Genomic DNA, 22,947 nt, shown 5'->3' on the forward strand with positions numbered 1-22,947 from the left:
AATTGAGCGTCAAATTTCGGGCTGAAGAGTTGCGAACAATCCCGCGCTCATGCGCCCGTCCCCTCGTTCCCCGACTGTTCTGCCGGTGCATACGTACTACAGGCGCAGCACGAGACTTTGTATCTTTTGTAGGCGTTGGGCGTGGCATGCGTCCACCCTGCGCATAGAATCACAAAACAACGAGCGCTGCATGTTCGCATTGTTTCCCAGCAAAGCTACACAGTCATTACAGCTTCAGTACTTGTTGCCATTCGCATTTCTAGGCTAGCGGGCTGACCACCCACCCATCAGCCTGTTTGCGTCGGAACGCCATGACGTCTTCCGAGGCGGAGCCCGCGCCGGCGACCGCTGCATCGGCGTCCCCGGCGGCTGCCGACGCCTCGGGATCGAGCGCGGGGGCGAGCGGCGCTGCGGCGACGCCGGCCGCAGGCGGGCCCCACGGCGTCGTGGACTATGAGGCGCTGTATGAGCAGATAAAGGACAAGCCCTGTCACGTGGTACAGATCAACCAGCGCAAAGACGGCTTCAACGGTGGCACCTTCCGCACGCGCGCCTCGCTGATAGAGCGCGAGCTGGAGCCCATCTACAAGGCGGAGACGCTGGCGGAGGTGCACGAGGAGATGGAGGCGGCGGGCAAGCGGTTGCGGCAGCTGGGCGTGTTCACGGGGGTCAGCATGCTGGCACACGAGGAGCCGCTGGTGAGCAGCAGCAGCAGCGGGGTGGGGAAGAGAGGGCGCTGGGGGCAGAGGGAGCGGGACTGTAGGATGCTGAACCGAGCTGTGCGGCACGTGCACGTGCGTGAAGGTCGGGTACAGGTACAAGAACGGGTCAGCAACATGCGGCGCGTCACTTACCCTATGTCCGGTGTGCCTGTTGGAATGGCTGGGATCGCGGGCCCGCACGCTAACGCCCACAAACAATGGTGGCATGACCCGCCGCCGCAGTCCTGCGCAACTCTCCGCCCTGTGACGCCCGCCTTGCCTTGCTCTCCTACTCTGCACATCCTCTACCACGCACCCGTGTGCCGCTCCCTGCCCCCTCCCCCAGGACGACCCCACCGCCTGCACGGTGGAGCTGGCGGTGGAGGAGTCCAACTGGTTCAAGCTGCGTGCCGCCACCTACGTGCAGGTGCGTGTGGCTGTGAGAGAGAGAGAGAGTGTGTGTGTGTGTGTGGTGTGTGTTTGATGTGTGGTTGTGTGGTCTTGTTGTGGACGCTTACGTGAGGGAGAAGGAGCCCTCCAGGTGTTTTGGGACTTGCTTGGTGGTTGGAGGGGTTTGGTTGGTGGTTGGAGGTGGAGCGCATGACGCGGCGCAGAGGGGCACGCTCCGCGACAGCCGGCGGGCACGCACCAATGGGCTCGTAGGCACCGCGGACCGCGCCCAGTGCCAATGAACCCACCACGCGGCACGGCACGGCGCGGCACTGTGCAACAGAGCACGTCACGCCGCCCTGACTGATGGCTGCCCTCCCGCAACATCCCATCGCGCCGGTGCACAACGCCACAGGGCGGCGAGTCCACCTTCGAGCTGGGCGCGGGCCTGACCAACGCCAGCGGGCGGGCCGAGGCTCTGAGCGCCAATGTGGAGTACGGCATGGAGAACAGCCACACCGCCAGCGTGGCCTTCAAGCAGCCGCGAGTGGGAGGGCTGCCGGCCACGGTGCGTGGGTGTGTGGGGGTCGGCGCATGTGGGACGCGGTTATCTACCCGAGCCCAAGGAAATAGCTTGTGGGCATGAGATGCTAATGGGGGATGTAATGAGTACCGCATGGCCATCTGCAGGATCACACGCGACGGATGCCATGTTGTGCAAATCATTTGTGGGGGTTCCAAAGGGGCGGGCTTGAGCAGCGGATATGGCTAGTACGGTCCGCATCTTGTGACCTAAGCCACCTTCTGAGACCCTGCACTAGCCTGTGACCTGCCGCCCTGCGCCCTTGTGCAACGCTACCTCCCCACGCCACACCACCCCTCCCCCCACCCCAGCTGGAGCTGCGCGGCTCCCAGCTGTTCCGCAACAACCAGAAGTCGTCCTCCTACACGGAGCAGCTGCGGGGGGCGGTGGTGGCGCTCAGGAGGTGGGGCAGCAGGCGGCCGGGGGGTGGTGGGGCGAGTATGATGGGGTCGGGCTGCGGCGGGAGGGTGGAGAGGCAGTGGGGCGAGGTGGATTTGGTGGGGCTGGGCGCGACAGGCAGGGCGGCGGCCGGACGTGTGACTGGCACGTACGCGGCAGCGTTAGCAGCTCAGTCTTGGCGGATGAGGCGAACGTGAAACCCACTGCAAACTGCCCACCACGCCCAACCCACCATGTCTAAACCGCCCGCCTCTCCCAACCCGCCCACCACGCCCTGCGCTCCCTGCAGCATGGACGGCAGCCAGGGCCTGGAGTACGAGCTGGGCTGGCGGCGGCTGCTGGACCCCTCCCGCTCCGCCTCGCGCGCAGTCATGGGGCAGGTACGGCGCCGGGACAGGCGGGGGGACAGGGAGGGCGTTGGCCGGCTGGCAGGGTACAACGGGCAGTGTGGGGGCGGTGCAGTGCTGGTGTCAGATCCCTCCGTCGTTCCGCTGTCACTGCTCTATCTGCCCCCTCAGCTCCGGCCCCCCTGCATCCTGTATGGCTTTTCCAAGCATCCGTCCCCCCCCCCCCGGCCTGCATCCGGTCTGCTCCCTCTGCTACCCCCCCCCCCCGCAAACCCCTAAGCCCCCGCCCCCTCCACACGCCCCCCCCCAGATGGGCGACTACCTGCTGTCCGCGCTGCGCTACACCGCCACACTGGACCGCCGCCAGCCGGGCGCGGGCGGCGCGGCGGCCACCCTGGGCGGCGCGGGCTGGGCGGTGCGCGCCACCACAGAGCTGGCGGGCCTGCTGCCCCCCTCGGCGGCGGGGGCGGGCGCGGGGGCCGGTGTGGGCGTGGGCGGAGGCGGCAGTGGGCCGAGCAGCGAGCTGCGCTACGTGCGGCAGCAGGTGGACGCGGTGGCCAATGTGCCCATGGAGGAGACCGGGGCGGTGGTGTTCAGCGTGGGAGCCAGCGCGGGTGAGGCGGGTGGCGGGGGTCGGGGCTGTCGTGGCCAGCGTCTTGATGTGTCGTACCGGGGTGGGGCGTGGTGTGGTGAGGGGCTGAGGCGCTGTGCTGTCAGGCGTGCGGCCGGGTCAGGGTTGGTGAGTCAGCGAACGTGGCACGCCGGCGCAGCGCACATGAGGGCTAGGGCAGCGCGCCGGTAGCCTGTGAGGAGCACACATGCGCACTGCTGCTGTCAGCCATGCTGGCCTGGACCCCATGCCGCGCTGCCTGCCGCCCTGCCCAGGCCTGCTGCTGCCGTGGGGGCCCGAGGGCGGCCTGACGCGGCCCACCTGCATCGCCGACCGCTTCTTCCTGGGCGGGCCCTCCTCGCTGCGTGGCTTCAAGTACAAGGTGGGGATGGCGGGGCCGGGGCGGGGTGGGGAGCGCCGGGGCGTGGGGGGGCATGCGAGGGAGAGGTAGGCGTGTGCGTGTGTGTGGATGTGTAGATGTGGGGCTGGGGCGGATGCGGTGTGAGGGTGTGAGGCGCTTGCACAGGTGCTGGCTTGCCGCCGAAGTCCGGTCACTGACCGCCACTCTGACCATCGCGTGTTGACACCAACTGGAGCCGTGCAAACAAGTTGAGGCCCCATCGCGCTCTGCGTCTAGATGTAGAACAAGGCTTCCGAATCGACAGACCTCCCTCCCCCTCACGCTCTGCCCCTGCGGCCGCAGGGTGTGGGCCCCACGGACGTGCGGCGGCCGCCAGAGGGCCGAGCCGCCGCCGCCGCCGACTCGGCCTCCGCGGCGCCGCGCCGGGACGCGTTGGGCGGAGACGCCTACACGTCCATCTTCGCCTCGGTGAGGGTCGGTCGCGCAGGGGAGTGTGTGGTGGGCCGGGGGCAGTTTCCACTAGACGCAGGTTGCGGTGGGACCCGGGGTCGCCAGTGTGGGTGGCCACGGTGGTGCGGGACAGGGTATTGGCGTACTGGCATAGCCATACATTGGCTACGGGCACCCGGCGTCTACCTAAGGGTATGGGGCGGGACAGCTTTGCTTTAGTGTGGTGCCGTACCAAGCACAAACTCGGAGTGCCATGCGGCCGGCAGCACTCTGGCGACTCAACCCCTCTCACCCTCTCCACTACTCCTCCCCTCCCCCTGCTCCCCTCCCCCTGCTGTGTACTTCGCTGCGCTTCTCTGTACCAATCTTTGCAACCCCCCTCCCCTCCATGCCCCCCACAGCTCATGTTCCAGCTGCCCCACCCCGCGCTCAAGCTGCTGCGGCTGCACGGCCACGCCTTCGTCAACGGCGGCAACGTCATTCAGCTGGCGGGTGGGTGCGGAGGCGCGGGGAGCGGGGCGAGGGGGGCGGTGGCGACGGGCGGGGGTTACTAGGCCAAACCCAAAATGAAAGCCAAAGTGCGCTGGGCTACACTGCGAATTGCTGGAAGGGGCGGTGAGGGATGCGGTTGTAAAAGGCGAGGGGTCTGGGCTGCGGAGTGAGCGGCGCGGGGCGGCGGGCTGGGCAGAGAGGTGGTCAGGAGGATGGACAGCAGAGGGCACTGGGGCACAGGACGAGGCCAGAGGCGGCGTGTGGTGACCGGGCTTCCAGTGGAATGGAGGTGGCCGAGGCCGGTGGACCGCGGTCTGCAGCACAGCCCCACGTGATGACGGCGCCAGGTCCAGTGTGCGCCCCCCGCCACGCCATGACAAACAACGCAAACCCCACTGCTCTGGAGTATCCTACCCTAACCACCCCACCACGCCACGACCCTCACGATGCTGCTACCACCCTTACCCTCCTGCCTTTTCCCCCCTCCACCCACCGCACCCGCCTTTCCCCACCTCCGCCCGCCCTACCCGCCTTTCCTCACCTCCACCCGCCCTACCCGCCAGGCACGGGCCGCTCGCCCTCTGAGCTGCTGTCGGAGTTCGGCAGCAGCTGGCGCTGGAGCTGCGGCACCGGGCTGGTGCTGCCCACGCCCTTCGGCCGCTTCGAGGCCAACTACTGCGTGCTGCTCAGCAGCCAGGAGCACGACCGGGTCAAGCGCGGGCTGCAGCTGGGCTTCGCGGCCAGCAGCGTGGCGTGATGCGGGGGGGGATGGCGGCGGCGGAGGGGTGGCAGCGGCCTGGCGTGGGTGGGGGGGTATGCAGGCACGTGGTGAGTGGGGTTCTAGGCAGGTAGAGGGAAGTTGCACGGGGCGTTGCGGGGATGGGGAAGGATCCATGACCTCGCAGGCTTGATGCTGGCAGTGCGGGGTTGATGGCAGGTGGTGCTTTTGAGCGGAGTGGTTGGAGTAAGGTGCACGGGTGCCGTGGTGGGTGCTTGGCACCGGTGTTAGTAAGCGGAATTGAGGGCTAAGGCCAATGGTAAGTTAGCCGATGGCGGCGGGTCGACCGGACAAAACGTAAGCAGAGATTTATGGTGTGCCTGCTAGAATGGTTCCTCGCCTTGAGCTTGCCTAGCGCTGGGCAAGAGGACAGGCTGTGACGAAAGGTAGGTTCGCTTCGGTCGCGCCGCGGCCAAGTGGGCGCAGGTTTTGCAGGTTTACACGTTTCGAGTACTGAATGTTACCGTAATACCGCAAGTCGGGCAGGCTCATGCGGAAGTGCATGTGGGGACGTGCACAATCACAGGCGTGCTTGCCTGTAAACGTGTTTGGCCCACGGACCACGGTGTGCGAGCAATGGAAGGCGATGTGCTGATGTGGTACAGCGGCATCGTTGGGTTACGGGGACAGTAGCAACAGCACAGCGGCGTTGCGCACTTGCGCTGGACTGCGTCAGGCAGCCCCGCCAATCCGCAATGCATGTGCGATGGGACAGGGTTACGGCAGGTTGGTGTGTGATGGGACACGTAGGGTGCAGCTGAACCCGCAATGCAGTTGGTGCCGCTGTGTCAGAGTAGGCAGAGACGGCGACGGCTGTGCTTGGGCGGCCTCTTGGTGGTCTTTCTGAGGAGGTTCAGTGGGGGCGGCCGTGGCAAGACCGTCCGGGGGCTGTCGGGGGCAGGGGAGGGTCGGGGGCAGCGTCGGGTTGGTGGAAGGCCTGAGGGCCCACACGGCCCCTTGCGGCCCTTTGACTGGATTACGTTCGCCAGGTGCCGCGGCAGTATCTGTCTCATTTTGCACAAGTTGCTATGTAGTTGAGGCTTGTCGGGAGCCCTGGCGTTGCCCAAGCTGCGAATCAGCCATGCGACCGAAACCCTTTCACCCAGACATGGACCCAATTCACCAGCAAGACGCTGTCTGACATACGCAGAACTCACTTGTACTCTCATTGCTCGGTTTGGCTCTTATATCCAGTTACTCGCTCGACATCGACACCATCTGCAACTTCCTCGACCTCGACCTAGACCCCGCTATCCGCATTGCTCGCAGCAACCATGTCGACAGCTCCAGTGAAGAAGCCGGTGAACCTACCATTCCTGCCGAAGGATGGTGAGTCAAGCGTTTCACTGCAAGTCGCGGCCTGATTGATTGTATTGTGGCCGCGTTCAGCGTCGCGGGCATCTGCTGGCATGACCTGTGCGCTCTTCATCGTTAATGCATTTCCTTGCACCTCTTGAAACAGTCGAGGACCTGGTGCTGTGGAGGAAGCCGAAGGAGGCCGGTGCCATCTTCGGAGGAGCGACTGCGGCTTACCTCGCGGTAAGTGGCTGGCCTCGCACCCCCGCGCTCGCTCCCACCTCCCTCTCACAGGATATCATGCATACACGCAGCGCCGCACCAGGGACGCCCGCGAGTATCCACACTGAACTTGCCCAGCTGCCTGGTCCCACCGTGTCGCCCCGTTTGGACCTGTTTCACCCTAGCCTCGGGCCCACTCACTCGCAGTACGTGTACAACCCGTTCAACGGCTTTACCATTGTCAGCTACCTCCTGAGCATCATCAGCCTGGCGCTGTTCCTGTGGTCGCACCTGGGCCACTTCGTCAGCCGGTGAGGCGGTGTGACTGTGCTCGAGGGAAGACGCAAGGGGTTGACAACGTGCATGCGAAAGGTTTGACTTGTGCGCCAATCCCGCTTCACCCGTTCTCCATGAACGGCTGCCCCCCCCCATGCCGCCATGCGAATGCCGCTGCCCCTGATGCCCCACCTCATGCGTCTCCCCGCCAACTGCCCCCGCCTGCACGCACCCCGCAGCTCTGGCCCCCCGGTGCCCGAGTTCCTGGTCAAGGGCGTGACGCAGGAGCAGGCGCGCCAGGTGGCGGACGCAGCCCTGCCGGTCGTCAACAAGGCCCTGGGTGGGTGCGGCGTACCGTAGGACCCGGCGCGCGTTGCGTGTGTGCTCGTACGGCGCGTAGAGATGCATGTGCGCCGTGTGCTGTGTGGGGTTTTTGGGAGCGCAGGAAGCAAGGAGGGCGGCGGGCGGAGATGTAGAGGAGCGGTACATGCCCAGTACTGAATCCTGAAGCGAAGCGAGGCGTGAGGACGTGCGGGGATCCTGCTGTGACGTGCGTGTGTTTGCCCTCGGCACGCAGGCTACGTGGGTGTGCTGGCCAGCGGCAAGGACCTCAAAACCTCCTCCCTGGTGAGCGGGCGGCGCTGTGTGTGGCGCTGTGCGGAGCTGCTGCTGCTGCTGCTGCGCAGTTGGCACACGGCTGTGTGGCTGTGAGGCTGTGTGGAAATGCAGCTGCGGCGGTTTGCTGGACCAGGGCAGGGCGGCAGCTGGCAGAAAGGGGCACCTTGTCGTGGCGTGGGTGGGGCTTTGCGGTCGCAGCGATGCTCACTTGGAGGCCGTGAGGCAGGGAGGGGGGGGAACAGGTGTCGCCAGGCCAGTGCTGAAGCGAGGACGTGACGTCGGCAACGGCAGGGAACGGTGCCTGAGCGCGGGCGCCACGGCATTGCAGCCGCCCTCTTGGCTGCCCCGTGCCACAACGTTGCCCCCACAAGGGTCGCAAGGCGTGTCGTCGGGGCGACACAATGACATTACGGTATGCCGTGCCCCAACACTTTCAAAACCTCCGACCGGCCCCCTCCCCCGGCACTTCATGTGATTCAATCACTTCGTTCCCCATGAACGGCAACTCCCCCCTTCAACCTGTACCGCTTTTACAACCATCTTTGCAGCCCCCCACCGCACACACACATTACAACATCTTTGAAACTGTACATGCGTGCGCGCACACAGGTTGTGGTGGGCTCCTACACGGCCGGCCGCATCTTCGCCCTGGCCAGCCCCTTCACTCTGGCGTACGTGGGTGAGTGCGGCGCGGGCGGGCGCGGGCGGCAAGTGCGGGCATGGCAGCGCCGGGTCTCGCGCATGGGCGACAGCTGAACCTTTCACAGGCGCAAACACCAGTCGAGCCTCCACGCCCGCCTGGCCCCTCCCTGCTGGCCCCCTATGCCTCGTACGGTACCGTATGCCGTACATCGTCCTCACGGCGTGCTGCTGAACAAACCTCCCGGGCTCCTCTTGCCCTTCCTTCCTCCTCCGCCCCCTCTCCTCCCCGTCGCAGTGGTGGTTCTGGCGTTCGTGCTGCCCAAGGCCTACGAGGCCAAGCAGGACGAGGTGGACAAGGTGCTGGCGGTGGTGAAGGCCAAGGTGGACGAGGCAGTCACCGCCTTCAACAACAAGTGAGTGAGCAGCGCCTTGGGTGCTGTGGTAGTACTCCTGGTGTGGTGGGGAGGGCTGGGCTGGGCTGGGCTGGGCTGGGCTCACTGTGGAGCAGGGGACGGGGAAGTGGCTGTTTTGAGGTGAAATAGGTGTGAGGAGTACGGCAGTGTGGCATCTATTGCGTGGTGATGGCTTCCAACGTTGTTTGCTGTCACTCAGCTCCCGACTGACCACCATACACAAAACCCTGCCTGCAGCGTCCTGAGCAAGATCCCCAAGGCCCAGCCCCCGGCCCCCAAGAAGGTCGATTAAAGCACAAGTGGCAGCAGCGGGAGCAGCGGCAGGAGCAGGGGTGGCTGCTGTGTGGCTGAAGCAACGACAGCCGCAGCCGGCGGCCTGGAGGGAGGCTGAGCCCGCAGTGCTGTGGGGGGAATGTTGATGTCGGGGGTTGGGGGCTCGTGTGCATGTGCATGGTATGCGTGTGTTCTGGTATGTGTCGTGATGCGCTGGCATTGGGTTATCGGGAATGCTTTTGCGTTCAATAAAGGCCAGGCGATGGCGGGGCGCCTCGGCTGCACTGCTCGTCGTGTCACCGTACGTCTCACGCGCGTAGCTCGGGGGTTGTGACCGTGGCGTGGGGGGTTGTGACCTTGCATAGCAAGCCTAATGGGACGAGGGCGGCATGCCCGGGCTGGGGGACACTTCTGGCGTAGCCCGTTCTGGCTGGTCGTGTGTGTGTGTGTGTGTGTGTGTGTGTGTGTGTGTGTGTGTGTGTGTGTGTGTGTGTGTGTGTGTGTGTACATATGTGTGTGTGTGTGTGCCCCGTGACTTTCGACAGGGAACGGCGTGTAGTCGCTACTTGATTTGAGCTTGAAGAGGTGGCAAAGCTGTGAAAGGTGAAAAACGTGATGGTTGACTGATGCGGCATACAGCATTACGACTTCCTTATCGTTCGTTGGAATGCTTTCATTGCCCTTGCCCCGTGGTGGCCCCATGTCAGGTTGGGGAGGAATTGCACTGGATCAGGGGCGGGGAGCTTGTGGGGACCGGGGAAGGTGGGGACAATTTGACGATAGCTTAATACTCAGCTGCAGTACGATGTGCGGCGCGGGGGCTGTACCTCTCTGTAACAACGCCTGGTGGATTGCTTCGTCGCTGCGATTTGGCGCTGGCCTTGCTCCTGACTGGGGTCGTGAGGGCGTCAGCGCGGAACCAAGCAAGCGTGTGAGCATACGGTACTGGGGCCCCGACCGGTTGTAGACCTACTGAAGACCGCCTACACGGGAGATGGCTCGTCAAGGATCCCTCCTAAGGCAGCAGAGGGCGTCAGTTCACTCGGAATCGCGCCATCCCCGGGTGGCCTCTCCTGCTAAGTGGGTGTCGTCACGAGCTGTGCATACGGAACTCGGACAAAGGAGGTCCCCCACCTTGCCTCCCACTAAACCGCCGCTCGTGGCAACGCACAGAGCTCCAGCCCCGCCTGCACAGCGTGACTACCGCTCCCCTGGTTACCACCAATGAAGAGGCACTGCTGGGCGCGGTGGCCAATCTTACAGAAGGGGGCAGTTTCGGCTGGGAAAGGCCCCATATTCTCTCTTGTGCATCACGAATCCCTTATCCCACAGGTGGCGCGTGGTCAGTTGGAGCATGGCTTGGCAAACACGTGCATCGGTTTACACTGGAGCGCGGGGACTCTCGCAGTCCCTGACCAGTTGTTGCCATGAGTCGTGCCCCGATACTGTGTCGAGCAGCAAACCCTACTCTTTAACCTGCTGAAGATTGTGTATGTCTCATCTTCGCGAGCTCTCAACCTGCCTCAACTTCGACGCCTCATGCGTCTGATATCAGTGCCAACTCAGCTATTAGTGTGTCTACCCAACTACTCCTATCCCATGTCATTCCCACTACGCCAAGCACCAGTGTGCTGTGTAATCTGTGCTGCCTACCTACTTGGGTGGGCCTGCAAAGTGTGCAGTGCCGCACCTGCGTTCTCTCCTCTGTATGTACGGTTCCGCAGTGCGTGTTGAGGTCCTGCCGTTATCAAATCTCACACAATCAAACCACATGAGCACACCCTGTGCGTGTGCGTAAAGAGCTTGCTGACGCCGACCTTCACTTCCCCGCACGATGCATAACACACTCAGACCAGTAAAATAAAGTGCCCACAGCTTGCATCATTCTTATGTCTCTCTTGTGACCCGCAACAAAACTCTTCTTCGCAGAGCGGGCTGCGTGCCCAACCCCGCCCTGGCGCGCCGCAGGTTATGCAGCAGGCCCGGCAGAAGCTGTGAATACGACGAAAAATCACACCCACAACAAGACACCTGCAACACCCCGCGAAACGCCTCACTTCACTCGGCATCACCTCGCGTACACCGGCGCAGCCGCCAGCCGCCACAGCCTGCGGCCGGCAGCGCCGCTATGCTACAGCCATCTTAACCGGCGAAGCTTGTAGCCGCCTTTCGGCAGCTGGCTTACGCGGTGGCGGGCTTGGCGGACTTGCCGAGGGAGCCGAACGAGATGGAGTAGGCGATGGCCATCATGAGAACGCCAGCAATGGTGTTGCCCAGGGTGACGGGGATCAGGTTGTTGAAAAAGAACTGGCTCCACGTGACCTCAGCGCCCAGCATCATGCCCAGAGGAATCACGAACCTGCGCACCCGTGCGGCAACAGTGAGGTTCAGGTTCCACAGCCAGTGGGCAGTGGCACGCCTCACTACACTGTACAGCTGAAGTATGCAACGCCATCACACCCCGAAACAACCCCAACTAGCCTGCGGCCAGAAGAAGCCGCGCGACTCACATGTTGGCGACGGAGTGCTCCAGGCCGATGGCCACGAAGGCGGTGATGCAGGGCCACAGCGCCAGGATGCGGCCGGGCAGCGAGGTGGCGGCGGAGGCGGACCACACGGCGCAGCACACCAGCCAGTTGCACAGGATGGAGCGCGACAGCACCTCGGTGAAGCCCAGGTTGGCCTTGAGGGTGGCCATCTGCACAGGCAGGGTGTTGGTGGTCAGGCAGCCGGTGGCCACCACGGCGGCGACCATGGCGATGGAGCCCACGAAGTTGCCTATGGGTCGGTGGGGAGGAGGGAGGGAGAGCGAGCGTTACATACAAGGATGTGGTGGTGATGGTAGGGGGGTGGTAGCCAGACACTAGGCATGGTGAATCGCAAGCGCGTCAACTGTTAAAACGTAGTTCTACAGCTGGTTTGCATCACAGCAGCAGCGGCGGCGGCTGCAGCAGCAGCAACGGTGTAGCACTCACCGAAGTAGGACACGCTCCAGTTCTTCAGAAGCTGCCCCCAAGTGGCCTTCTTCTCGATGAGCGCGCATGTGAGCATCATGGTGTTGCCCGTGAACAGCTCGGCGCCGCAGTTGGTCACCATGGACAGACCCACGGGGAACACCAGAGCAAATAGCCTGGAAGAGAGGGACAAGCGATAGGAAAAGGAGGGTTGTGAAAGAGGTAAAAGCCAGCTGGGGACGTGCGTGTGTGCGGCCAAACCGCGCTTTTTGGAATGATGTGAGGGAGGGAAGAAGCACAACAGGCGCAGCGGCAGCGCCAGCACAGCAGGCGATCAGGGAAACGGCCAAGGCTCAGGAACTCACAGCTTGGCCAGGCCGGGGTTGGCGGCGGCGACGCCGGGGATGTTGCCTCCCACGGAGATGGCGAGGAAGGCGCCGAACGCAATGTAGGCACCGGCTTGGATGCCCTGGACAAACGTTGCCAGAGGCGTTAGCCCGGCCTGTACGGGGATACAGGAGTTATAGTTAGGGAAGGGGCGTGAGAAAGTTGATTGTGGGGGCTGGTTGCAGCGCTAATCGAGGATGAGCATGTGCTGGGAAGAGTTGTGAGGCGGCGGGGGGGGGGGGAGGGAGCTGGGGTAAACGTTGCCCCGGAACAGAGACCAGGGCCGACTGACTGCCGACTGCGGGCGAGCTGCCAAGGAAGCGAAAACGCCCTGAAAGCCGAATGGTCTTATTGACAGAAAAGACACTGCTTATCCCGCTCTATTAAATGCCACCCGGCTCATGCAAATCGCGAACCCGTGAGCCTCCCACGCATCCACCATGTATCTTGCGCTTCGTCAGGCGCCTTCACCCGGCGCACCTTGTAGGCGCCAACATTAATGGCGTTCTCATACACTTGAGGAGGAGTCAGCACCGACACAGCGCGCACAGGCGCGGAAACAGCGACGGGAGCGGGAGTAGGGGGCACGGGCGTAGTAGCAGCTTGGAAATGACCTGCATCCATGAGCGCCGACTGTGTCAGCACAAGCCTTTGACATAAATACACGTTACAGCACCTTTCCAGCAAGCCCTTGTCGCGACCCACCGTTGCCATTTCCATTCGAGGTCACGACTGTCGTCACCGCGGTAGGAGCGCTCGCTGCAACCACCCGCATAGGCGACCGGAGCACACGAGATCGCAGCACGGGCTGGGCAAGGCAAGGGCGAGTCATAGTGGTCTGCATCTTTGCGCGTCTAAACTCGACTGTGCGTCTAGCCCTGAATCGTTGCGTTATAGCCTGGACTATTGCCAGTACTTGCCGCTACAGATGTTTGAAAATTGCACACCAACAGCGGAGTTTATTGAGTTCGCGCAGAGCCCCGTTGTATGTTCCGTACACAACCGCCCTACTCTACGTCGGAGACCCCACCAACGTGCGCGCTCATGCGCTGCAAAATTGCACATCGTATTGAGCATGCTGCAACCGCGTAGAACAAAATTGTGGCCGCTTGCTCGCGCTGTCGGCGGTGGTTGCATTTGCAGTCGCGCCGTCGACGGCGCCCTTTCGCCCCACATGTGCAGTCCTTGGAACAAAGGCTGACCTCATTGCATGTGCCGTGTCATCCGCTGCCGACTTACTGACGGCATGATTTGGGGTTTCGACGCGACGCTGACGTTTGAACTTCGGTCGGTTGGCGCAAGCGAGCGAGCGGGTCAGCCCTGGGTGCGGGGGGCGAAACGCGCTGACCGTGCCGAGTTGCCGCCTCGCGCATCTAGGCACCGCAGTCCAGGCGTCCCTCTACTCAATACTCACCCCAAATGTCGGCCCCTAAAAAATAGTATCGTAATGTATACCCCCCAACCGCCAGGAGAGCCCCCGTAGGTTCACACATGATGCGCCCGAACGTCAAGGAGTTGAAGTGACATTGCTCGACAACTGTCCCACGAAAACCAGGGCCAGGGCCAGGGCCAACAGTGCAGGCGTGCTGGGGGCTGGGGGACTGGCGAGAGCTAACCCGCGAGCCCGGAACAAGATTTAGGAGGGGCCGCAAGCAAGACTGCAGACAGCCAATGTGCAGCGTCAGCCTGCCACTGCAGTGTGTGCCATGTGCTGTGCGCCGTGCTGTGTCCCTGTTGTGTGCCGCGGCACTGCCATCACGCCCAAGAGCACATGGCGAGCGGCAAGCAGGAGGCACTGCCATCGCTGCAGCAGTGGCGGTTTTGTGAGACTTGGTCACGAGTCAGGGGCTGCACACCGCAGATGTTGCTGCCGCAGCAGAAACACGCGCGCAAGGCAACGTACGGGTTGACATGCCCTATCTAGCGCTTGCTGATGCAATGCTGACGGACCCCAGCCTGTTCCGCCGGCGTGTTGGCTGGCGAGAGGCAGTCAATGACCGCGGCCAGGCCATGCAGGGTGGTGTGGTATGCGGTTTGCCGTACTGAGCTGCGGGAGCTCCAGCCCCGCATCCTTCAGTAGGGGTCAGGTACGGCGACCAGGAGAGCGCAACAGCATTCTCTGACAGCCCAGCCGCAGCCCTACTTCGCCACGATCAGCCCAGCTGCCCCAGCACGACTTCTCTACGACTACGCATTACCGGTGACATGCTGTTTGCAATCAGGCCGGGTGTATTTGGGCACCGGGGACGTTCTCTTAGTTAACATGTGTTTCCATGCATTGCGTCGTGTTACAATTTGTGAGGGCGGCTCCGCCGCCGGAGAGGGTACCTGCAAGCAGAGAACCAGGGTTGCCTAGTTCGTAGTACGCGTGCTATGTACTACGTACTGTACTACGTACTGTACGCTGCCCTCGTCGGCTAGTACGTTGGACAAGGGGTGTCAGCTTTGTACAGCTGGAAAATGGGCTGAGCCCCATGTAGCGCAAGGGGATGTGACGATGGGCACCGGCGACATGAACAGCACCCTTGCAAGCCCATCCAGCGGGACTGGCCACTATGCCAACGCCGTGCCGAGGCACTGACATGCCCTGTCCCCGCCACGCCACGCCACCTTACCCACGCCACTTCACGGTCCATGATATCCCAAATGCACCTCACCCACATCCCACTCAAGCACCGCAAACGGCTAGCCGGGCTCGGGCGCGGGATCCCGGGCCGCGACACATGTAAGGCTCGGGGACGCATGGTTTGGCTGTTGCAAACAAATTCGACATTCCTGCCCCAAGACGCTTGTCGTCGACATGTTTTGATACATGGATGTAAGATATTTAGGGGCCGAGAGCTATACTCGCGAACTGAAGAAAGTCAAGATGTCCATGGACTCACGAGGTCGCTTCTCGCTCCGGCCGAGTTTTCCCTGCCGTCTATTTTTCTACAATAGGTAATTGCAATTAATAATACGTGGCACTCGCGGTTTGTGCCAGTATGGTACTTTTTGTCGACACAGGCACACACGCACGCACGCACGCACGCACGCACGGACAGGGGCAATCCTGGGGGGCTTCGCCCCCCCTGGATCGCTTCGCTCAGGGGGCTCAGCCCAAAAATACGTTGTGCTGGGGAAACCAGCGGGGTGGGCCGTGGCAGCGCCGTGGCTGGGCGAGGGGCGCGAGGGGTGCTGGAAAGGATGTCCGTCGAAGTTTGCGAACCATGGCTGCTCTCCGCACTGCAGCTGTGTTCTCTTACAACAATATGAGCATAATAAGTTGAAGGAAATTCCGCTAGAAGACTATGACCGCGCAAATCCAAATTCACACCGATTCGGGCATGGTGCGGGCACGCGTGCCGTGTTTGCGTCGGCTTCGCCCCCGGATTTCCTGGCCCAGCGTATTATGCACCGTATTTTACCGTACTGTACTAGGAATCCTAGTACGCTGTATTAATACGCGTATTATGGAGAGAGGGTCGCGTACTAGGCAACCCTGCAGAGAACTGCGGTCTTCGTGCGGGGTTGGGAGGGCGAGCCCGAACCGCCGCAGGAGGGCGAGCCCGAACCGCCGTGTAGCCACGCAAAGATAGAGCGTAGCCAGGGACGACGGCGTCAGTACTGACAGAACGAAACTCGCAAAGTAGCGAGCGCGACACAGCGCTCCGCTACTTATCAGGGGTGGTGCAGCAATTTTGCACATTAGGATGTGCAGATGCGCACATCTCTGCAAGAACGGGCACATCCCTGCAAGAATGGATCAAATGCACACTGCCACTTCCTCCACTACCCTCACCTGCCCGCATATATCCCTGCCTGCTGTATAGTAGCCGAGCGCGCCGTGCCCAGCAGGCCGCACCGCAGGACACCACTTCCAATCAGCTGTCATCACCCCCACCGAAACACATGCCTGCTAGCGCAGGGACATCTAAAACATTGCCCATGGTACACAATTTTCAGTACGCCCTAAAGCGATCGCCCCAGGATTGCCCCACTCATATAAACGTGATGAATGCGGATGTTACAGAGGGGACAGTCCCAGCACCCGAGGACGCCGAGCCATCACATGCTATCAGGGCCCAACTTGACTCCACCAACCCCGACTTTGCTGCAAACCCTCCCGCGGTCAAAGTCCGTGTGACTCCGCGCACAGTGAGTCCGAGCCAAGCCTCAACCCGCCAGAGCCCCACCGCTGTGCCTCAACGCCACAAGCCTAGGCACCGGGGTGCCGGGAATCGTCCAGGCCGCAGCACACACGCACAGCGCACGCACTAACCAGGGCGCAAGCGTCCAGGCACTAGAACGGTCGCTCACACGTGCGTCCTGCCCACACACCAAGCCCCCAACCACCCACAACCTCTCATGGTGAGGGAGGCGGGGAAGCAGCGTCATACGGCAAACGCAATACCATGCCTTCACCAACAGCCCGAGAGATGAAAGGATGCGCAGATGGCACAGTGTCCCAACCCTTTGGCCTGATACCCAAAGTCACAAACGTCTGGAGACGACCCCAGAAGTCAGCTACGACGGCAAGTCCAATGCTCAGCACCCGGGCCGACGGCAGCTTCGCTCGCGCCGCCAGCCCGGCCATAACCATACGCTGCCGACCAAAGTCCAGGGCAGACATAGCAACGAGACACACCACATCCCACACAGGTGGCGCAAGCCCCGCAGGCGGGCGCACTAACCACAACTCCTCACGAGAGAAGGCACTTAGAGCATCCTCTGGCATGAAACCCATAGCCATCCCCATGTTTTCCCGCAGTGACAGCGCAACAGTGCAGTCCCAAAACCAGTGACGCCGGTCCCCATCCTGCATGTCAACCCCACACGCCCAACACGGGTCAACAGCAACGCCTCGCGCCCGCTCGCTAGCATGCCGTGGAAACGCCCAGCAAGCGTTGGCGGCCACACGCCACAGTGCTTCCTTATGATGATTCTCCCATTTCAGCGACCACAAGCGGGCCAAGGTGCAGACGAAGGCCCCCGCCGTTATGGCAGCCAGTAGTTCAGTCTTTCAGTCAGTCATCCGCGCTGAGGCACGCAGACCAGCACCCTTTCCACTCAAGCCGTCAATCCGTGACGTATGCAATTACCTATTAATGCATGACATGCGCAATTGCTACATCGTGAATGTGTCAAAGCAGATAAAGCACCCAGCCAAACCTGCGGTGCTACAGTGTGAGCTAGCACTACGGCTGCACCGACTGCTGCAACCACCTCAGGATACATATCTGCCTCCACGCGGGCTCGTGTGCGCTCCTTCGCTGCTTCTGCACGCAGAGAGTTTGAGAGTGCAGCACTTCAGTCAGCCAGGTTGCGGGCTTGCGGGGCAGTCCAATGAGGAACCAGCCGGTTGAGGCTGTGAGGTCAGGTAAAGGGACCGGGCCTGCGCTAATCCGGCCTGCACTGTGCACCAACCCCTACCCTGCCACCAACCCCTTCTCACCTGGTTGCAGTTTGGTCGCTGCAGCCTGCAACATGAGCAGGTACCGGGGGCAACGGGGAAGCAAAACGGAATGAAGCAGCGCCGAGTTGTTGCGCATGTACCTGCTCTAGCGCGAAAGCTGCGCTATGCATGGTAGCTAACTTACCCACGGTACCCACCTTCACTTGGCCTTCACTCTTCAGCAGCCCCATGACGACAAAAAGGGATGTTTGAAGGCGGAAGCACCTTTAGAACTTTGGTTTGCGTCCTGCATGAGCCGCTTTCGCGCTGCCGCCGTCTCCGCTACGGTCTCCTGGCTTTCCACGAAGCGCTTGGTGACCTCTCGCTTCGGGGCAACCTTGCGGCAGGGCACCACGCTGGTGGCGGGAGCGCGGCTCAGTGAAAGTGAAGACGCGCGGAGGGACTGCCTGTTTGCCTCTTCTTTGCCCCGCATCGAGAAGCAGGGACCTTACAGTTGTTCCAAACAGGTTCTCTTGCAGTGCGTCCACTAATAAGTTTCACTGAGCTCCCGCCACCAGCGTGGTGCCCTGCCGCAAGGTTGCCCCGAAGCGAGAGGTCACCAAGCGCTTCGTGGAAAGCCAGGAGACCGTAGCGGAGACGGCGGCAGCGCGAAAGCGGCTCATGCAGGACGCAAACCAAAGTTCTGAAGCTGCTTCCGCCTTTGTTGAGACAGTTACTATGTGGCCTCTGATGAGCAGTGCCCGATGTGAGACACGCAATTGGGAACGCACTGCAAATGACGGAATTCGCCAATGGCATTAGGGTGCTGCAAGCTCCAGAACAAGGCTACATGGCTCCAGAACAAGGCTACATGGCTCCCCGCCCGGCGCTTTCTGGTGGCCTCCTGCCAACAGCAGCTCAATGCACTCTTCCCAACATGCCGCTTGTCATCGAGTAATTTGGACGCCTGCAGCAACCTATCAGCCTATCCCGCTCCTGCGCAATGATACCCAAAATGTCAAAGCCGCCCCCGCGCCTCCAAGCAAGCAGTCCCCGACACGCCCTCGATCCGCGCGCGTGCTCTCGCCTAGCCTGTGTGCAGGCTGGCGAACTCTGCCGACTAAACACACGACCCTATCGACGCATGCCCGAGATTGCTTTGCGTGCCATGTAGTAACTCATGCTCCCTTTCCACACTTCGCGTACACGCATGCAGCACAGAGCACACGCCGTATGCTGCAGACCGCGCCGCACTCGAGACCCCAATCCGACCAGCGAGCAGGGCAATCCACGCCCCACCCGTATCGGCACACATCACATGGACAGCAACGTTGGCGGCACGCGTGCCCAGCACGCACAGCACTGCCAGACACCTTTGCGCGACGAACACGAGTGCGGCACTTCCTGCTCTTATCTAGGATGACAAGTGCCACTTCGCACTCCTCTATGCCAGGACTTGTACCCTGCAGCCGCGTGGCACGGCCCAGTGTCGACCGTGGAGCGAAGCCCACTGGTGCCTGCACCTCGTGCCCGTCCCAAAAGCGCAATGGCATGTTACCGCCTGTGTGCGGTACCGCCGCCTGTGCGGCGGCGGTTGACATCCCGGCGCGTAGCATCCACTGTCTTGGTGTCTGCTGCGCTGTGACGGCTCGAGGCAGGCGGCTGCCGAGCGTCCAGAGTCCCAGAGTCCCAGCCCACTGTTGTCCCGTGACGTCTCGTGCATGCGCCGTTGTTGCATGCTGCAGCGCGCCAGGGTGCACTGTTTCTGTCCGGCCCTGCGGCACCCCGCTCCTACATGAAGTAGCCTAGCACCGCTGCTACACCAGGGCAAAGCGCTGGGACCCCAGGACCTGTCGCGGCCACTCTTGTTAGTGGCGACCGGGCACGCCGGCCTGGCCCTGCGACTGCGGCGCCCCCGCCCCGCCAGGCTGCTGTCCCTGCGCCCCGCCGGCCCCCACGGGGCCCTGCGCGCCGCCGGCGCCGCCCTGGCCACCGCCCGTCAGCTTGGCATTGCGCGGCAGCCGCGGCGCCACCTCGATATCCTCGTAAAGGATTTCCAGGTCCGCCTTCTGCACAATCTCCCACTGGTTGATGTCAAAAATGAGGAACGAGCCGCGCTCGCCGCGCTGGCTCTTTTGCGTGGCGGCGCCGGGCGCGTGCAGCATCCACAGCTTGTAGCGGCGGTGGAACCACCAGCCGCGCACCGACAGCTCGTCGGCCGCCAGCAGCTGCGCCTCGTCGCCGGGCATGGAGTAGAACATGTAGAACAGCGTTTCCTCCTTGAACTTGGACAAATAGCCCGGCTGGGGTGGGGGAGAGAGTGCGCGGTATCAAGGTGCCGTACGTACGAACTGGCGGCCATGGGCAGCCCATCAAGACCCAGTGGCCAGTACTACGGCAGCGCAATTCTGCGAAAGCCGACACATGGCGTGTGCGCCCTCCGACCAGCCGATACCACGCCCAGCCAGCCCCCAAGCACCTGCAACCGCTGCGGCACGAACTTGTAGCAGGAGGGCAGGTCGAAGTCGGGCTCCGCCTTGATGGGGTTGTCCGCCAGCGGCGACACCAGCGTGGAATGCAGGTCGCCTGCGCGGTCCGGCAGTGGGGCGACGTGGCGAGGAGCTTGGGGAAAGGAAGCGGGCAGTACTATGACGGACTCAGGCAGTAGGTTGTAATGCCGATGCCATTGCCATTCGAGGTCATAACGATCGCCACCGCGGTGGGGGCGCCCACGGCAACCCCCCAATCGCTGCGATGCCCTGGCTGTGCTGGCAATGAATGCGTGTTTTATGGTACTGACTTCACGGTCCAGCTGCTGAGTTCGCGCAGGGTGCGTTACCACCCACTCGCTGACGTTAAGGACCTCATCGACGTTCGCGCGCACGCATGAACTAGACCACATGTGAGGCGAAAAGCGCCGCCTGCGCGCCGCTCACCTGGCGCGTTGAGGTTGAGCCCCAGCCCCGTCAGGTCGGTGCCCAGAGCCAGCATGGTCAGGTCCGGGTCCGTCATCTTGATCAGAGGCAGCAGACCCATCAGCCCGAACCGGTCAGCCTTGGCCGCCGCCGCGCCACCCTGCAGCTCGCCGCCTGGCCCCACGCCCTTGCCGCCCATAGGCCCCGGCCCCCCGGGCCCAAGAAGCCCCGGCGCCAGGCCGCGCTGCTGCTGCAGCCGCAAATACGCCTCGTACTCGGCGCTGCCGGGCTGGCCCGCGGCCGCCGCCAGCTGCTGCAGATGCTCCGCACCGAACCCAGACGCGCCCGCGCCCCGGCCCACCCCCTGCTGCTGGGCCAGGCCACCGGCACCACCCATACCGTCCCGCGTTGATGTCCCTGGCAGCGCCGGAAAATCCTCGTTCTGGATCTGGAAGTCGCCGCCTGCCCCGCCAGCACCGGCGCCGGCATGCCCCGCCCCGCCCGCGACCGCTGCCGCTGCTGTGCGCAAGCCAAGCTTAGCGAAGGGGTCGTTCGCCGCCGCAGCGGCGGCCGCCGCAGCGCCCATGGCCTCTGCGTTGGCGCGGCCCTGCCTTGCCGCCGCGTTCGCCAGCAGCGACGGGAAGTCGTTGTTGTCAAAGCTAGGCCCGTCCTGATCCCCATGCTGTTGCTGCTGTTGCTGCTGCTGCTGCTGCTGCTGTGCGGCCGCCGCGGCCGCCGCCACCTGCTGCTGCGCCGATTGCTGCACCAGCCCCAGGCCGGGCCCGCCCAGGTTCCCGACGCCGCCGCCCACCGCGCCGAAGCCCGCCGCCGAAAGCCCCAGGTTGTTGAGCGCGTTAAAGGCGTTTGCGCCCCCGGGCATCTGCTGCTGCTGGTGCTGCTGCGCCACCTGCTGCTGCTTCTGCTGCTGCTGACGGTTGAGCATCGCCAACAGCTCGTGCGTGTTGGTGTTGGTGTTGGGCATCGCGCCCGCCAGGTTCTGCTGCAGCAGGCCCAGCCCGCCCGCGTTTGCCATCTGCAGCCGGCTCTGCAGGTTGCCGCCCTGCAGCCCGCCCAGGCCCGCGGCAGCTGCCGCCGTGAGCTGCGCATTGAGCCCAAGCCCCGTCAGCCGCTGCGGGTTCTGCAGCGCCGCCGCGAGAGGGTTCTGCGCCGCGGCGTACCCTTGCAACCCGGCCAGGCCAGCGCCCGCTGCGCCCGCTGCCGCGGCGTTGAGGTTGGCGGCCAGACTGAGGTTAGCGGCGCGGTCGACGCCGGGCTGCCGCATCGCTGCGAGCGGCGCAAGCCCCCCTATCCCCTGCGCGCGGACGCCGGCCCCAGCAGCGCCCGCGAGGACGCCATTTGCTAGCTGTGCGCCTGTGAGAGGTCGCCCCTGCGCCTGGGCGTACTGCCCAAGCTACAGGTGGGTGTGAAAGCGGGGACGGCGTGTGGGAAGGGTTTCGAGCGGGGACGAGCCCAAGACCCAGGATACCGCAAACATACAGCCTCAGTTTTGTGCTGTGAACTCCATCTCCGCCATCCATATGCAAGACCCCGAACGAGTAGTGTCAGCCCGTCGAAACCCGCTGCATTTTGGCTCACCTGCTGCTGCAAATTAGACTGTAACGTGCTCGCTGCAGCAAACCGGTTCTGCGCCGTTTGCTGTGGCCCTGCCGCTCCAGCTTGAAGCCCAGCAATGCCAGTCCTGCATGTGAACGAGCGTGGTCAGCAAAGTCTCGCAAATTGCGGGAGGGTCCCTAGCAAAAGCGAGCCACCACGTACCTGACGCCGGGTAGCCCGCCCTGCATCCCTCCTTGGAGAGCACCTGTCAAACAAGAGCGGCAACCTTGATCAGCTCGCGCCGGGACACTGGGAGACCGTGTGCATCAGGTCGCGGGTCTCACCGAGGGGAAAGCCCGCCTGCCCCGCCTGCTGTCCATATCCAAATCCTCTGGCACCGCTCGGGTCCAGCCCGCCTGGATTTCCTAGCATGAGGCCCGCTCCTGCGCCAGCGCCTGCACCCGAGGACGCCAGCACAAATGTCAGAGGCGCCACGGCATATTTAACCCTCAGCAGCCGATATCTTAGCCAGTCTGCTCGCTGGTCTGCACGCCCCGGCTTTCCTCGCTCCTCGGCACGATCTTTTTGCGCAAAGCCCTCCAAATCTGTCCCTGAACTCTGCACGTACCAATGGAGCTCTACTAGTACGCCGAGAAATTGGCGGTGAAGTCCCTATCAGCTGCTGCGTCCAGAGCAGCAGCGACGCGAATTGTCCCTACACAAGCCGTGCAAACCTTGCCCTAAAAGCGGTCACAATATAATCTGTTACCAGCCATGTGTGCAAATCTGTTGCCAGCGAGGTTTGCGGGCAGGGCTGTATCACCCGCATGGATCCGCCCCCTAAGCAACCTCCTGGCACACACATGCATAAACCCCTCCCCGCCGACCCCTCCCCCAGCCCCACCCTCGCGC

At 63.1% G+C, this 22,947-nt stretch overlaps 4 protein-coding genes across 4 annotated transcripts; 2 read left to right on the forward strand and 2 right to left on the reverse strand.

The window, feature by feature from the left end:
- The first annotated feature begins 98 nt into the window (after positions 1-98).
- On the forward strand, positions 99-5,970 carry CHLRE_06g308900v5 (uncharacterized protein). Its single transcript, XM_043063756.1, has 10 exons — positions 99-698; positions 1,048-1,128; positions 1,507-1,659; positions 1,986-2,077; positions 2,363-2,453; positions 2,731-3,034; positions 3,306-3,412; positions 3,734-3,859; positions 4,243-4,333; positions 4,897-5,970. Exons 1-10 carry the CDS (start codon positions 312-314, stop codon positions 5,088-5,090), a joined length of 1,626 nt encoding a protein of 541 aa, XP_042924462.1. The 5' UTR covers positions 99-311; the 3' UTR covers positions 5,091-5,970.
- A 148-nt stretch (positions 5,971-6,118) lies between these two features.
- On the forward strand, positions 6,119-9,700 carry CHLRE_06g308950v5 (uncharacterized protein). Its single transcript, XM_043063757.1, has 8 exons — positions 6,119-6,440; positions 6,574-6,650; positions 6,837-6,940; positions 7,145-7,245; positions 7,483-7,532; positions 8,133-8,202; positions 8,461-8,578; positions 8,816-9,700. Exons 1-8 carry the CDS (start codon positions 6,386-6,388, stop codon positions 8,868-8,870), a joined length of 630 nt encoding a protein of 209 aa, XP_042924463.1. The 5' UTR covers positions 6,119-6,385; the 3' UTR covers positions 8,871-9,700.
- A 519-nt stretch (positions 9,701-10,219) lies between these two features.
- Positions 10,220-13,108, reverse strand: CHLRE_06g309000v5 (uncharacterized protein). The gene is made up of 6 exons (XM_001691161.2): positions 12,898-13,108; positions 12,673-12,806; positions 12,171-12,307; positions 11,827-11,981; positions 11,362-11,629; positions 10,220-11,210 (listed from the first exon to the last, which is right to left on the reverse strand). The coding sequence occupies exons 1-6, from the start codon at positions 13,034-13,036 to the stop codon at positions 11,033-11,035; spliced, it is 1,011 nt and encodes a 336-aa protein (XP_001691213.1). The 5' UTR covers positions 13,037-13,108; the 3' UTR covers positions 10,220-11,032.
- A 5,291-nt stretch (positions 13,109-18,399) lies between these two features.
- Positions 18,400-22,808, reverse strand: CHLRE_06g309050v5 (uncharacterized protein). The gene is made up of 7 exons (XM_001691160.2): positions 22,664-22,808; positions 22,380-22,490; positions 22,258-22,300; positions 22,078-22,180; positions 20,503-21,892; positions 20,046-20,152; positions 18,400-19,869 (listed from the first exon to the last, which is right to left on the reverse strand). The coding sequence occupies exons 2-7, from the start codon at positions 22,465-22,467 to the stop codon at positions 19,435-19,437; spliced, it is 2,166 nt and encodes a 721-aa protein (XP_001691212.1). The 5' UTR covers positions 22,468-22,490; positions 22,664-22,808; the 3' UTR covers positions 18,400-19,434.
- Positions 22,809-22,947: the final 139 nt, after the last annotated feature.

This window comes from Chlamydomonas reinhardtii, chromosome 6 (genome assembly GCF_000002595.2).
Source record: "Chlamydomonas reinhardtii strain CC-503 cw92 mt+ chromosome 6, whole genome shotgun sequence".
NCBI classification, from domain to species: Eukaryota; Viridiplantae; Chlorophyta; class Chlorophyceae; order Chlamydomonadales; family Chlamydomonadaceae; genus Chlamydomonas; species Chlamydomonas reinhardtii.